We start from the raw sequence: 16,292 nt of genomic DNA, 5'->3' as shown, positions 1-16,292 counted from the left end.
GCTACAAAATCAATATGGAGCATCCTCCAGGGGCCTTAAGATGCGAAACAGAAGAGACAAACCTCACAGCAGGTCACAACACACAAACTGAGGAGGGCGGTAACAGCTGGACAGCCATAGGAACTTTCACCCCAACAATTTCCATAAACCTATGCTATGACCTCTCATTAATAAAAGTCCTAACAACCCATTTAAAGAAGTCAACCCTCCGATATCAAGGGTTATTGAACTAGCATTAACTAGCGTCTAGTCCCCATTTCCATATAATCCAACTACTAATCGGTTTCTCCTCAGCACTGAATGTTGCCTTCTGTTCCCAAAGCCATTTGGCTATCTACCAAAAATATGTCCTTCTCTTCTATCTCAAAATTTAGCAAAGAATACTCAAGATAGTCTTGAAATTCTAATCACTATTGTATGCTTCGTATTATCAGAAAAGCTTATTAACTATGTTTACATTCCTGGTTTCTAATATGGCGCCTTGTTCTGCCATGGAAAAAGCAGAAAGAGGGCATGATTTTTCCAGCGGCAGTAGAAAAAAGAATGTGCATAAAGTGTTTATTAAGATAAAACCCCTGATAAGGATATCAGACTGGCCTGGGCAGGGCAGACGAGGTAAGGAGTGGTCAGCAACCTGTGAGAGAATATAAGGCAGGAGCTCCAGCTCTTAGATTCGAGCTCAGGTCCTACAGCGCTGATCAGTTCCTTGGAGACATTGGCTGGGGAAACTGAACATCATGAAGTGGCTTGTCATAGCGATGGTCTGCCTCCATCTTTCAGAGGGACTCGTAAGGTGAGTACGGTAGCAGCTGTGCTTCCCTTCAGGACTTAGAAATGTATGTGCATAGGGTGCTCCTGTTAAGAACATCCTGTTTCATGTAGAAATATAGGGCCAGATGTAGGTAGCCAAATACCGGTCGGTAACGGCCGAATTCGGCCGTTACCGACCGGTATTTGGCTTTCGACATGTAGGGGGATTGCAACAGGGCATTTCGGTAATTTTACCGATTCGGTAAATATACCGGTCGGTAAATTTACCGACCGGTATTTTTACAGAATCGGTAAAATTGAGATGTAGGTGGGACTCTTCTGAGTCCCACAAGCCCTAAAAATTCGGTATTTTACCATCAAATTCAATTTGATGGTAAAATACCGATTCAGGTGTGCATGCACATGTGTGCATGCACACCTGTGCCATATGACAGGCAGACCTGCCCTTAGGGCAGGTATGCCTGCCACATGGCCCCCGAACCTTTTTTGGGGGTGCTAGAGGGTGTCAAAGTGACACCCCCTGCACCCTTGTCAAAATCGGTATTTACTGATTCGGTAAATACCGACCGGTAATGCCCCATTCATTCCTATGGACTTCAAAGCCCATAGGAATGAATGGAGCATTACCGGTCGGTATTTACCGAATCGGTAAATACAGATATTTACCGATTCGGTAAATGGAACATCTGGATGTTCCTACATACCCCCCTTCTTATTTACCGATTCTTAATTACCGAATCGGTAAAATTCGGTAATTAAGAATCGGTAAATAAGTTCTACCTACATCTGGCCCATAGTCATCTAGTTACCCATGTAGTGGACAGGCTCTTCAGGCTTCTTAGTTAAGTATGGCAGCTGGTTTCTTGGAAGGTCCCTCACGATCCAAAGTGCTGTGCAAAAGGCACTTCTCTGAAGATAGCTCATGTTAGCAACAATAACTGAGTCTCCCGAAATGGTTGATTCTAACAGTGACGATTCTCTTGGAAGGTCTTCTTTGGTGAGTATTGCTTTTGGGGGAGAGGCTGGCGTATCCACCAAATTTTGTGGTTCAGTGGAGCGAACCCCTTACCAATAAGATCCATATAGGCCATTTGGCTACTAGTCAGGATACAGTGTTCTTATAAATGGTCTACGTCCGGGCTTCAGACAGGTTGATGAAGCGAGGTTTGCTTTTGGGGGTTTGTAATGTCCTACACATCCTGTCATATGTTCAGATGACAGTTCTGCACAGCTGGCCTATATTACCCAATATTTGAGTATATGAGATCTCTGATGTTGGAAATTACATGGAGCCAGATCTTGTTAAGGCAGCTCATAGAACACGGCTATCGATAGATATAGGATTAAAGTTGGATGTAGCAAAAAACTACAAATAAAAAGCCTCAGCACAATTTGAATTGGACATGGAGTCTAGTTTCCAGCCAGTTCATGTCGACTGTCTCTTTTTCCATATGAAGGGTCCCTCTGAAAAAGTTTAAGACCATCCGTCAGACTATGAAGGAGAATGGAGTACTTGAGGAATTTATGAAGACCCACAAGAGGGAACCAGCCATCAAGTACAACTTCAACAAGGTCACCGACTTTGCAGTTGTCTACGAGCCCATGAACATGGATGTGAGTATCACGCTCTCTCTCTATAACAACAGGCAGGTTTATGGGAGTGTTTGAGAGATTGGCAGGCAGTGTGCATTCCTGGCACATGCATGAGTCTTCCCCAAATGCATCAAATGTTCAAAGACACCAACCTTTCAACACATCTTTTGGTTTCCCCATGGCCTACCCCGCCTCTGGTTTTGGGTTTCGAGATGCATTTTAATTATCAGCAAAACACAAGTACTGCACCATTATTATTTTTGATCTCTGTGCAGGAAACTCTCCTACATGAATTTTCCTTGTTCCCTTTCCAGGCAGCTTACTATGGACAGATCAGCATTGGAACTCCTCCCCAGAGCTTCATGGTCCTCTTTGACACTGGATCCTCCAATCTGTGGGTGGCATCGACATACTGCTCCAGCCAGGCTTGCCGTAAGTGATACAGCTAGTTTTTGAGCATAGGCAATGAAGGGAAGCTCATAACTTTTGAAATGTTGGCCGCTCAGAGACTCTGCCTTTCAGCATCTGGCCGCCATTCACACAGACCCTGATACCTATATTTATCTGTCTAGCTAGCTACCTATCTCTTTATCTATATATGGCTCTCTCTATCTCTTTGTCTCTCTCTCTTCTCTTTTCGTTCTCTATATGTCCCTATTTTTATCTCTCTCTCTCTCACACACACTCTATCTCTTTGTAGCTTTATTAATAAATCTCTATCTTCTATCTATCTCTCTCTCTCATCACAGTCAACAATATCTGGCAGAATTAGAAGTCCCCAACCTTTTTTCGTGGATCTGGAGTTTTAGCATACAAAGACAAATAAAGTGATTTCTTTAAAGAAGAAAGCAAAAATATTATTTATAAACCTTGAAAAAGTTAGCATATTCAACCACCCATTTTGGCCGTTGTATGTGAAAACAGAAACTCTTGAGGTTGCCTTTTCAGCCAGCTGCAGAAATCGTGGAATAAACGTTCAAATGTAAGTGATCTGTAGAAGTAAAATGTTTTAGTCCTATGCACAATGCAGGGAAATCTTCAGTGACTAACCCCCTGTAATTACATTATCCACTATATGTCCGGTTTCAAAAAAGGCCTGCTCCCGCTTTTCCTGAGAAGAGAGGCGATCAGCTATCTTCTCTGCTTCATGTATCCCCATTTTAGACAAAAAAGAACGACTGGACAAGCTATTCACCACAAACTGTTCACACCAAGCGGTCACCGCTAGTAATCATCAATCTTTCCTCGTTCATTCCCAATCTGGTATTCAAATGGAACATTGCTAGTTACTGGCTGTCCAATAATGAGCATGCCGTGCAAATCTTCTTCGCCAAAAACATATAATCTGTGGCAAATCATACCTAAAAATGAACCAATTTTACAAAGGCTCCAGAAACAGATTTGAGGTGACATTATTATACTCCCCACTTCTTGAAAACTGAAGTAAAATGTTTTCATGTGTCGTAAAAATGAATTACTCTTTCGCTTCGTGAGTACTGCTCAGCAGTAAAAATATGCTTTAGTTTTAAGCCGTTCATTTTTATTTTATGTCATCCATCTTTTCTTTGGACCTGGAAATTAACATAACTGAGAAAATTAATTTTCACCACGAAGTCCCTCTACAGATCAGGCAGCAACAATCTCCTCTTTCTTCAAAGAGGAAGGCAGGGCCAAAAACTAAAACAGGTATTAAAATTCCTAATAATCTTTGTCTGCAAAAAATATTCCAACAAGGTATTAAACACAAATCTACAGGTCTTCCTGTAGCTTCTCAGAGCTGGCTACCATTTTCTCTATTGTTTCTGACTTGCTATCCTCACATTACTTGCTACACATAACTGAATGGCAAGTCTCTACTTTCTCTTTTTCAGCTACTGAACTGCACAGACTCTAATGATCCTCTGGACAAAAGAACAACACAAGGACTAAGACTAAATTAACACACATCTTTTTTCTACTGCAGAGAACCATCCACTGTTCAACCCCAGTCAGTCTTCCACCTACACCAGCAACAACCAGCAGTTCTCCATGTCCTACGGCAGTGGCAGCCTCACCGGCGTTTTTGGCTATGACACAGTGACCGTAAGTGCAGTCACCATGGAAAGTGCAGTAATGAAAACTAGATAGGGTTCTTAATGTGTGCGTCCACCAGAGGGTTGCAGCACTATGCCTGTCTGGTATTGAACTGCTGATGGTCACAAGGCCACTCCTGGTGGATCCTGAAGAAGGGAAGGGCATGGTATCACCCGAAGCCAAAGAGGCATCCTGAACGAGAAAAGGATGTCTAGATATAAGACTAATATATCTGAGAAGTGTGGCTTAATGGTTAGAGCAAGCAGACCTTGATGCAGAGCTCTGGCCAGGGACCAGGGTTCGATTCCCGCCTCGGCGGGTCTCCGGCTCATTAATTCCTCTGACTGGATATTCTCGCCTCAGTGCCTGTTCTGATCATGGGTCCCACGCTGCAACTCTGGGCAATAGCTTGCTTAGTCTCTACAACGGCCCCAAATGTGCTGGGATGCCTGGTTGCACCTGGGGGGTGCCCAGGAGTGGACATTTCCCAGGAAAGCCAGGAAGGGTTCCAAAGCGGTATACGGACAGTGCCGGGACACCTCCGGTGGAGGTAGCTGTGCGCTTTACAAATTCCAACATTTACATTTTACATATCTCCAGTCTCGTGTAATATGGCTCCCTCCTGAATCAGTGCAGAAGCAAGGAGCTGTCTTTTCAAATGCATGGTGAATGATCTATGAGGACATAATTGGTAGAGCTAATTCAGGTTGTAGACTCTAACCCCCAAATGGTCCATATTATGTATATTGAGGGTGGCTGGGGAAAGGGATATGCTTTCTGTGTCATCGACCTAATAAAATATTTCCTACCCAGAGTACTGGGGAAGGAGATGAAGATTACTTTCTATCAATCCCACATGGTTTGCCCTCCCTGGAAGTGTGAGGAGAGAAGCGATGTAAGCATCCAATCAAGTCAACCCAATGTAGTATATCATGAAAGAATGGATGTGGAGTTAAGTATTCTGTTCCTGAAACCTAAAGATGGAAAAAGTCAGAAGATGCACTGTGTGCCTATGAATATAGGGACTTTTTTTTATCAATAGACCAGAGTCCTTGAGAGGATGGTATGGCAAGTCAGAACTACTACTGTATTCAGGGGACTTGACATTTTGGGATCTTTGCACTACCAGTTCAACAAGTTTATCAGGTTTCCACATTGGACTACAAAAACAATGACCACACCCCGTCAAGTTTAGAATATATAGGTTTACTATTCTAAAATGTGCCTCTAAATACCTTGACAATATACGCATTGTCAAGGGATGTAGATGTGATGAAAACACTGTATTTGTACATATGTAACCCAGCCTTGTAAAAGCCTGACAGGCTGCCATACTATGTCATCTGCCCACAGTCTATTCTCACTCTGAGGATTCTTCAATCCCTTCAAACCAATAAGGAGGGGTGTCCATAGGTTACTGAGTGGCACAGCTCTCCATCAGATCTGCTATTTGGTGGGGAGACGTGCCAAAGGGCCCACCAACCTGACAAGGAATGGCCTAAGATCATATCATTATTTTAAACTAAATGACAATTACGTTAATGGAGTTTTGGATATGACAAACAGTCTCTTATACCTTCGGTCCAAAGTTGCTGGTGCCTCTTTCAGATCGAGATAATTCTAAACACTTCCTCAAATGTAAAACTTGGAATGTAATATTTAAACAGTACTTACTGCCACAAGCTTCAACATGGGGCACTTTGCCTAACATACTGCATGATTACTCAGAGGGTACTTGTTATAACAACCTCAGAAATATGAAAGGTGGTGACAACACCATCGACAGCTGATCAGTAACTTGTGGGCTTCATATAGGTCTGCAACGGATGCAAAGTACTTTGACCCACCTACTAGGGTGTCTGCATGTTCTAACTCCATCACCTGGACCACTTTCGTGCTTTTGAGAAACAATGCTTTCCTTGTGTTTACTGTGTCATCCATTTTAATTTATATCCAATTTAGGTCCAGGGCCTCAGCATCACCAACCAGGAGCTGGGTCTGAGTGTGAACGAGCCTGGAACTAACTTTGTTTACGCCCAGTTTGAAGGGATCTTCGGAATGGCCTACCCTGCTCTTTCAGCAGGAGGCGCTACCACTCCAATGCAAGGCATGCTACAGCAGAACCTACTCACCAACCCTATCTTCAGCGTCTCCATGGGCAGGTAGGAAGTGAAGAAGGTCTTGTGTCATTTCGAAGGTCAGACAGTAGGTGTGCTCCTTATAAAGGCAAGACCAGGGGGGCATATTATCAAGAACAGGCGATAACATTATCGCCGCTTTATCGGCAGGAAACTCCCGGTAAAGCGGCTATAATGGGCTTGATAATAGGCCCTTGTGAATTCCCATAGCAGCCCAGGTTAACACCAGAACCTGGGCTTCTATGGGAATTCACAAGGGCCTATTATCAAGCCCATTATCGCCGCTTTACCGGGAGTTTCCTGCCGATAAAGCGGCGATAATGTTATCGCCTGTTCTTGATAATATACCCCCAGGTTTGGTGCAAAAAGTCCCCTGCAGACTGATCAATTTTTGGGACACACTGGTGCCCCTGAAAGAGGACGAGGATTGGGGAAGGTCATGGAAAGAAGTTGGTTCTCAGTTTCCTGTCCCACTCAGAGACACTGGTAGTAATGTGGCAAAGTCATTCATGGTGTCATACAATGTACTTTCTCAGTCGTGGGTGTCATACAATGTACTTTCACAGTCGTGAAGCATCTGCAGCTGAGTAATCTTTTTGTGTCTCCACTCTCTCTCCCCAGTCAATCTGGTGAGGTTATCTTCGGAGGGGTGGACAGCAGCCTCTACACTGGTCAGATCTACTGGGCTCCCGTCACCCAGGAACTCTACTGGCAGATCGGCATCGACGCGTAAGTGTGCCTTGTCACTCCCTCCCCACATCTAGGTCTGTGGCTGCCACTTCTCTTAATAAATAATGCACTTAAGAGTGGAATTCTCTCCCATATTTCACAATCATCCTGCTCTGTCCGTGATGGGTTTTGCTAAGCAGTTGACATTATTGAAAGGTTGTTCCCCGAATGTGTTATTTCACAACAGCAGAGAGACACTTACCTTTTCGTGGCCCTTTGGGAAACTCCTGTGCCCTGCAGTCTCACCACTTGGTACCAGGCTTCTCGCCCACGGCAGGTAGCCAGACATCAGTTAGGTGTAAAGATGAGAAAGACCGTGCTAGTGAGTACAAGTGCACTGGCAACTGGAATCCAGAAGTGGACATGGGGAGTTCCAGGCAGCAACTCTTAAATAACAGCTAGTGTGATGTGTAGCAGCCTCGCTCCTCGATCTCTTATTAGTTTGCAGGGCAAGAGGAGAGTGGGAGGTTTTGTCCTGGCCGGTAACACCTGCTTTCTCTCCTTCATCATCCTTTCGATGCAGTCACTGCTGCAAGAACTTAGTCAATGGCAGCTCAAGAATGTTGAATGGAGTGTTTGAGAACAGTATGAAGAAATTCCCTCGTGACCTATATTTATTTCACAGATCAAAGAATAAATTCAGCATGGGCTAATCAACTATATCATAACAGCAATGGGCTTCAAAACATCCCAGAACATAAATTCTGGGATGGATTTAGTTTTAAAACTTTGACCTACGTTTTCAATCGCCTGGGGCTGCAAGAAATCAAAGTGGGCAACAGCACAGGTCGTCGGGAAAACTTGCAAAAAGTTATACATTTTGTGTATTCTTCATGACACAGAGTAAAGGAACCAAAACTGTTCTTTCCCAAACATCCTTTCCTGTCTGTCATGTAATAACACCAGAAATGTATTTATGCTTCGCCCAGGACCATTCAGCGTCTACTGGATTAGGTAGTAAACGCTGCTTTTATTAGGCATCTGGACTTTGAGTCTACTAAACAATTATATAAACAAAACTGTGCTCCATTCCCTCCACAGGTTCTCCATCAATGGACAGGCAACCGGCTGGTGCAGCCAGGGCTGCCAGGCAATGGTTGATACTGGAACCTCCCTCCTCACTATCCCCCAGCAGTTCATGGGATCCTTCCTGCAGACAGTGGGAGCTCAACAAACCAACCAGGGAGAGGTAGGTTCAAGGATCTAACAATATGGCTGCTGAAATCTGGAACTCTCTAGACTAGGAAGACAAATACTGTGAACAAAGACTCGCTTAAGGGAACAAGGTCAACCACTGCTCTTGTGTAACACACATTTTCGCTTTTCACAGTTTGTGGTAGACTGCAGCACCGTGCAGAACCTGCCCACCATCAGCTTCACCATCAATGGCGTGTCCTTCCCGCTCTCGCCATCAGCCTACATTCTCCAGGTAAGTCTGATCAATCAAATCTAATGCCACATTAACCCAAGAAGGAGAATGAAGCATTGCTCCTGCAGTGAGAAATGTAATGGCCACTTTCAGCTGTCCAAAAGCATACTGTGATCTAGAACAATTGGAAGATGTATTAGAAGGCTTCAAGGCTGAGCAGCCTCAGCTATGTTTCAGTCACTGACTTAGCACCAGCCCTAAGAACATTTCAGAAACCGCATCTCATTATTATCAAAATTCCCTAGTGCCTGGCAGTACATGCCCGTTTAAAGCACTGACTATTTCCGGAGAGAAGATGTCCCTGATATGCTCTGATTTGTCCCTTAAGTCGCGGCTCCACACGGGTCACCGGGCTGGGCATAGCCTGCTCTATAAAGTCTGTAACACCTCTATGCAAGGTGATGTGTAAGTTTCCATTCTTGAAACTCAAGGCAATGGTTATTTATGGTTTGAAAATCCGACATGAAGCAGGAATTATCAAATCTCTGCACGAAGGCTCTGACTGACCACTTCTTCCTCATCTCTTTTTAGAACAACGGTTACTGCTCCGTCGGCGTCGAGGTCACCTACCTGCCCTCTCAGAACGGTCAGCCCTTCTGGATCCTGGGTGATGTCTTCCTTCGCCAGTACTACTCCGTATATGACATGGGCAACAACCAGATGGGATTTGCTCAGTACGCATAGACCAGCACCGCAGCCCATCCCACCCTCTGAGGCCAGCATTAATAGTGCCCTCGGAGGCGCGTCTGAGGCCCAGCGGGTGATGTCACACTATGGCAGCAGGATACTGACTTTGCAATTCTCCTTCCTCAGCTTTTGATCTCTTGAAGACTTGGGACCAAAACTTTGCTCTTTGGTAGACAGCAGCCCTTCCAATGGGTTGCGTATTTTCTATTGTGTTGATCAAATGGCATGTTGACCTCATTCATATCACTGCGTGCTGACCGCACACGTGCTGTCAGGGTATGTTTGGGACGTGTGTGGGGGGCCTCATGCTGGAAGCTACCAGACAGAAGCAAATGGGTTCGCTTCACTCTTATACTTTGATGACCTGTTTTCTGTAAGGGAATTAGTCCCACTGTTCCTACAAATAAAGTTCTGAAGCAATTTTAAGTCTCCTTTTCCTTAAGGCAAGAGCTTTGCAGGGTGAAGAGGCTGGGGTGGGAGATGCAGAAACATAGCCAAGTGTAGAGGCAAGTGTCTTCTTTCTGGAAAAGACAACACAAGAACGGTAAGTTGTTTTTTGATTTTAAGGTAAAGCAGCTTTCTTTTGAAAAATAATAACATAGCAGAAACAAATTACAAGAACTTATGTAAATTGCGAGAACACAATCAACATTAATATCATAAAGAATTAAAGCTGTTTAACAATTTTGAAATATCTTGTGGAAAGGGAAGAGGGGAAAGAAGGAGAATGCATATAGGAAGCCAAGTTAACAACAACGTAGAACATTATCTAAAAGGAAAAATAGCGATACAATGTAGTATAGGAAGCCGAACAAGGAGTTACAATAATTAATACCCATAGCAGAGAAGTAGGAAAAATCATGGTTGTATAACATTTTCAGATAAAGTAGATGTAGGAGATTCATGGGCTACATCATTGAAAAAAGAGGTTAAAGGCAACCAATATAACTCTATTAGCGGACGGAGAGTACAAAGAGGACAAGGTAGTATCTAATCTATGGTAATGACAAACATTATTCCACCAGGGTTTAAAAAGAAATATTTGATGCACATTTCCAATTAATAGACATTTGTTGATAAGCAAGAGCTAGCATAAGGTCTAGCAATCGTAAGTTGCTGTGTGGTGAGTGGATATCATCAGATAAGCTACCCAAAAAGAGTATGAGGATAGTTAGTGGATATTTTAAATGAAATATTAAAGATAACTGAGACCATACCTTTTCCCAGAAGGAAACTGTAAGGGGACAGTGAAACCACATATGCATAAGGTGACCAAATTGATGGTCACAGGACCAACATTTAGGAGGGGAATCCATGGAGAATCTAGTTAGTGAGGAAGGGGTAAATTATAGTCTATGATAGAGGAAAAACAAAGATTGAGAAGTAATAGCCGATCTGGAGGTTTTGTAGATATCAAAAATCTTATTCCAAAATAGGAGAGTCCAAGTACATTCCAAATGCAATTCCCACTGCAACTCCAACTTAGTTTGGGTTCTGACATATGATAGAGAGCAAAGAAGTCTATAAATAGGTGAAGCTTTAGGAACAGAAGTAAGAATAGAACCAAGGGGGAATATGGAGCGGAAGAAGGGGAAGCATCTGGTAGGGAATAAAGAATATTGAGAAGAATATTTATGAGAAGGAGATATTTAGGTAAAAAGGAACGAGTGGCACTTGAATATAAGTTAAAATTGTGAAAAAGAAAAAGGATCATTATTAGAGAATACCTCTTTAACCCAAACAGTACCTCTTTGCCTCCATGATTTACAAAAAAATGGTTTATTATTAATAGTAATAAGATTGTTATACCAGAGGGAAGATTGAAGGAAGGAATCATGAGTTACAGATTGCGACTGATAAATCGGTTTTAAAACAGTACACATATGCTTAAAAAGAGAAGAGGAGAAACCACCAGTAGGGTTCGCTTGACACAAGCTGCATTTGTGGCTTACCAGAGGGAAATAGCGAAGGACAAACTTACCAGACTAGACATAGGATATACGAGCTGGGGGATAAAGCAGGGAAGATGGTAGCCTGGCTAGACAAGAAAGAAAGGGCGAACAAAGTCATTGCGCAGCTGGCCTCCCCCACGGGCTCCATGATATCCGATCCTGATGGGATAGTTAACACCTTGGCTGACCACTATGAAGCAATATACGCTCCCCGGGCAACATACACGATTGCGAAGGCTTATGATTACATTAATGATCTGACGATCCCGAAACTCTCCCCTGAGGTGGCACTCCAGTTGGAGGCAGACATTTCCACTGAGGAAATTCAGGCAGCTACCTTCTCGCTAGCATCCGGCAAGGCGTTGGGACCCAATGGACTCCCAGTGGAACTGTACAAAAGGACAGTGCAGTCAACGGCCCCCTATTTGCTGAACATGTTCCAGGATAGTCTTCAGACTGGGGAACTGCCGAGAGATCAACGACTCGCAACAATTATCACAATTCATAAACCCGGTAGGCCCAAAACAGAATGCACGTCCTATCGTCCAATCTCGCTAATAAATGCAGACCAAAGATCCTAGCTAAGCTACTGGCATTGAGGCTGACTCCCCACCTTTCCTCCTTAGTGAACCCGGACCAGTCTGGATTCATGCCACATCGCAGCACGGCTCTCAATCTGCGTCGGCTGCATGCGGTCCTGGCTCCTAAAAGATATATTCAGAAACCTGCAGTCCTCCTTTCCTTAGATGCCACTATGGCATTTGACACAGTGGAGTGGCCCTACCTGCTGGCTGTGCTCCTTCACATGGGTTTTGGTCCGAAGTTCTGTGCCTGGATTCGCCTGTTATACAATAAACCCCTAGCGCATGTTACTGCTAACGGACACATCTCAAGAGACTTTCCTCTTGGGCGTGGCACGAGGCAGGGATGCCCACTGTCCCCGTTGCTTTTTACACTGATCCTGGAACCACTCGCGATCTGGATCAGATGGGAACCCTCTATCAAAGGACTCTATTGGTCCGATGTATGGGAAGACCGCATATCCCTATATGCGGATGATATCCTTCTATACCTCACCTCCCCCCAAAAATCGATTCTTGTATTACTAAACGTGTGCGAGAAGTTCGGCAGAGTATCTGGTTATAGGATTAATTGGTGTAGGAACTGGGGTCACCAGTTCCCCGGGGGTAGCCTGGCACGAGCAGGTAGGCACCCGAAAGCTCAGGTGTTAAGTGACTACACAGCACACACACCCACTGAGACAGTAAGGCACACGCAAAGACTGAGTCCACACCAGCAAGGTTTTTGATTCAACACAATTGATTTTATATAGACTTGAAATTAAGGCAATCAATGTTCAAAGTAGCAATCACTTGTTGGCACGTTTCATGGAGGGGAAGCAAAGGGTTCAATATTCTCGTAAAAGCATTTCATCGACACATTTCCTTGGGGTAGAGTAAAGGAAGCAATTCACCAATGCAGCACATCTCAATAAAGGCTTAGCTTTTCATTACCTCCTAATAAGCATTTCAGTGTAACAAACCCCAGCATTTCATTAAACTAGCATGGAACATCTCATCATTTTCTGGTAGGTAATTAACCAACATTTTCCGATGGAGAAGAATAACCATTTCATTAAGCATAAACCAACATTTCACCCCTCAAGTATAGACAGGCCATTAAAAATCAGGCAAGAATAATCATTTCAAGGATCACTTTCAGTGGGGACAGGCATTTCAATCCTCTCCTCAAGCAGGGATTAACCTTCCCCTAAATACGTATAAACTTTGGGGCCTAAGAACCAGTAAGGCAGTGGTAAACAGTTCACGCAGCTCATGCAGAGTTAACTTTACTGTGAGTCAGGCCAGACTACCTCTATCATGGAACGGGGCCCAACAGTCGATCGTGTCGATTAACTCTGCTTCCCCCCCCAACCGGGGGTTAAGGGTTCTGGATTGAGGCCCGAGTGTGTCGGTGGGGCTTTAGCCCAGGCCTAGGGGCCCCAGGGTCTATTTGGTCCCCACGGTAGTCTGTCCCCTGGGGAGGGGCGACCTCGGGCCTTCTCCGGCCTTCCGCCCGCCTCCCCGGGGGTTACCTGTATCCTCGGGCCTCCCAGGCCCCTTGCAGCGGTATGGCTGGCTGGTGGGGGCTCCTGAACCCCTCCGGTGTGTCCTCGCTGGTTCCTCTCCTGGGTGGGGGCTCTCACTCCTCTCCGAGAGCCCTCCGGTGACTGGCAGGCCTCAGGTGGTGAGGGGTCGGACAGGGGAGGCCCGCGATGCTCCCGCTCTCTTCTCGGGCCTCCCTCCGGCCCCGGGGCAGCTCCGCTTGCTTTGCGAGGGGAAGGGAGGGCTCTCAGCAGGATCACTGAAATAATATCGACTGCCAAAATATCGACTACCCAAAATATCGAGGAAAAAATATCTACAGCCAAAATATCGAGTTTCTATGTACAAACAGGTAAGTACAAAAATATCGAGTACAAAATATCGTTTACAAAAATATAGTTGTAAAAAATATCGACTTTAATAAAAACAATGTTTAATTATATTAATATAACAAATTAATTACTAAAATATAATTAACAATACTTAAAATAACTTGTAATAATTAAATAATTAATGAAAGTAAAAAAATAATATTTTCTTAATCATATTTCTTAAAACATATATATATATATATAAATAAAATTTAATTAAATAATAGCCAATATTATTAACGTACAAATACAAAAGAGTAAAAATTACTATTCCCACTCCAGTGGGTGCAACAGTAGGGAAAGCGTTGGATAGCGTAGGGGTTAAAATTACTATTCCCACTGCAAAGAGTGCAACAGTGGATATATGACATTACAACGCAACTTTTACAACGCACTACCATTACAACGTAAGTATTGGTAAGTATATAATAATTTTTTTAATTTAAATTATTTAAAATTATTTTAAATAATATTAATTTAATTTCATTTCATTAAATTAAATTAATGTAAATTTAATTTTACTTTATTTTTACACTGTACCCCTGTACCCCAAAAACCCAAAACTGACCCTGAACCCTAAAAAAAACCTTTACCCAAAAACCCAAAACTGACCCTGAACCCTAAAAATACCCCTTTACCCAAAAACTAAAAACTGACCCTGAACCCTAAAAATACCCCTTTACCCAAAAACTAAAAACTGACCCTGAACCCTAAAAATACCCCTTTACCCAAAAACTAAAAACTGACCCTGAACCCTAAAAATACCCCTTTACCCAAAAACTAAAAACTGACCCTGAACCATAGAAATACCCCTTTACCCAAAAACTAAAAACTGACCCTGAACCCTAAAAATACCCCTTTACCCAAAAACTTAAAACTGACCCTGAACCATAAAAATACCCCTTTACCCAAAAACTAAAAACTGACCCTGAACCCTAAAAATACCCCTTTACCCAAAAACTAAAAACTGACCCTGAACCCTAAAAATGCCCCTTTACCCAAAAACTGACCCTGAACCCTAAAAATACCCCTTTAATTTAACATAATTAGCAATTAATCAATTAAATTAAATTAATTACCAATTAAATTTTAAATAATTAACAAATATTATTTAATTACCAATTAATTAAATATTACTACCAAATAATACATTTACATATTTAATTAATTATAATTAAATTACTTCCCACCCTATTCCCCTATAAACCCACAACCCGCTACAGGAAATACATTATTTTAATTTACATAATTAGCAATTAATAAATTAAATTAAATTAATTACCAATTACATTTTAAATAATTAACATATATTATTTAATTACCAATAATTAATTATTACTACCAATTAATAAATTTACATATTTAATTAATTATAATTAAATTACTTCCCACCCTATTCCCCTATAAACCCACAACCCGCTACAGAATAAAATTACACAATAATTTAAAAAAAATAATTAATTAAAAATAATTATAACAAAATGACACTTTTCACACATATTATAACATAAAAACACTATAAATAATTAAATATTATTAAAAAAACGATATTTTTTACTATCTAGATTATATACTTGGATATTTTCACTTTCTATATTATTTACAGTCGATATTACTTCACTTACCTTAAAAACAATATTTTGGCTGTCGATATTCTGTCCTGTCGATATTTTCTCCAAACGATATTTAAAACTCGATATTCTGTCCAAACGATATTTTGGAGTCGATATTATGTCTGTGTACCCTCTCAGCACTCACGGAGCCCTCCCCGGCACAAGGATTCCCTGTTCCCGGGCTCGCGATGACGAGAGCGGCCCGGGAACCGGTCAGTGGGCGGCCGCAGCAGCTTCAGTCAATCGCTGCGCGGCGCCCAAAGGGGTGTGTCCAGGGACGCCGGGTCCCCCACCACGTGACAGCGGAGGAAGGCCTCAGGACACGTCAGGCCCGCGCGGCCTGACAGGAATTACGGCGGCCCTCTCCTGACACCGGGGGTCGCCGCAACGGATCACTCAACGGGCAGGAGGCTCAGGCGATCGCGGCGGCCCTCTCCTGGCACCGAGGCCGTCCAAGGGGAAAATACCACGCCTGACAGGGCTGCCTCAGCTGCATGGGCATCCGGGCTGCGGCGGTGAGTTCAGCAGCGCGCTCGTTCCACACAGCGCTGTGGGGGCAGTTTCAGTCAGCTCATCTCAGGGCATACAACGCGCTTCAAGCAGGATGGCGCTTGGAGGGTGTGGCGCCTCGGGGGCAGTTGACGACTGTGGCAATTGGGGCAGATACAGCGCTGCTCAAAGGTGGCAATTAGCAGGTGCACAGAGCTTCAGACAGGTCGATGTTCCAGCGCTAGATAGAGGGAGCGCTCGGCAGGCAGTCCAGGGAGTTAGGCAGGGGGGCAAGGCAGGACAGTGCAGGCCCAGATGAAGGCAGAGGGGCGCAGAAGTGGC

General features: G+C 43.5%; 1 protein-coding gene across 1 annotated transcript; it reads left to right on the top strand.

The window, feature by feature from the left end:
* The first annotated feature begins 652 nt into the window (after positions 1–652).
* LOC144755613 (gastricsin-like) lies at positions 653–9,841 on the top strand. Its single transcript, XM_078644730.1, has 9 exons — positions 653–793; positions 2,229–2,385; positions 2,679–2,796; positions 4,328–4,446; positions 6,400–6,599; positions 7,197–7,304; positions 8,346–8,493; positions 8,635–8,733; positions 9,265–9,841. Exons 1-9 carry the CDS (start codon positions 738–740, stop codon positions 9,415–9,417), a joined length of 1,158 nt encoding a protein of 385 aa, XP_078500856.1. The 5' UTR covers positions 653–737; the 3' UTR covers positions 9,418–9,841.
* Positions 9,842–16,292: the final 6,451 nt, after the last annotated feature.

Source organism: Lissotriton helveticus, chromosome 5_1 (assembly GCF_964261635.1).
Source record: "Lissotriton helveticus chromosome 5_1, aLisHel1.1, whole genome shotgun sequence".
Lineage (NCBI taxonomy): Eukaryota > Metazoa > Chordata > Amphibia > Caudata > Salamandridae > Lissotriton > Lissotriton helveticus.
The sequence above is the reverse complement of the archived record's forward strand: the minus strand, read 5'-3'. Positions and strand labels throughout refer to the sequence as shown.

Bases quoted from the DNA above. Each gene is read 5' to 3' on its own strand.
- LOC144755613 (XM_078644730.1), top strand. From the start codon at position 738: ATGAAGTGGCTTGTCATAGCGATGGTCTGCCTCCATCTTTCAGAGGGA. The intron at 4,447-6,399 runs GTAAGTGCAGTC...TATCCAATTTAG, and splicing joins TTGGCTATGACACAGTGACC to GTCCAGGGCCTCAGCATCAC. The intron at 8,494-8,634 runs GTAGGTTCAAGG...CGCTTTTCACAG, and splicing joins AACAAACCAACCAGGGAGAG to TTTGTGGTAGACTGCAGCAC.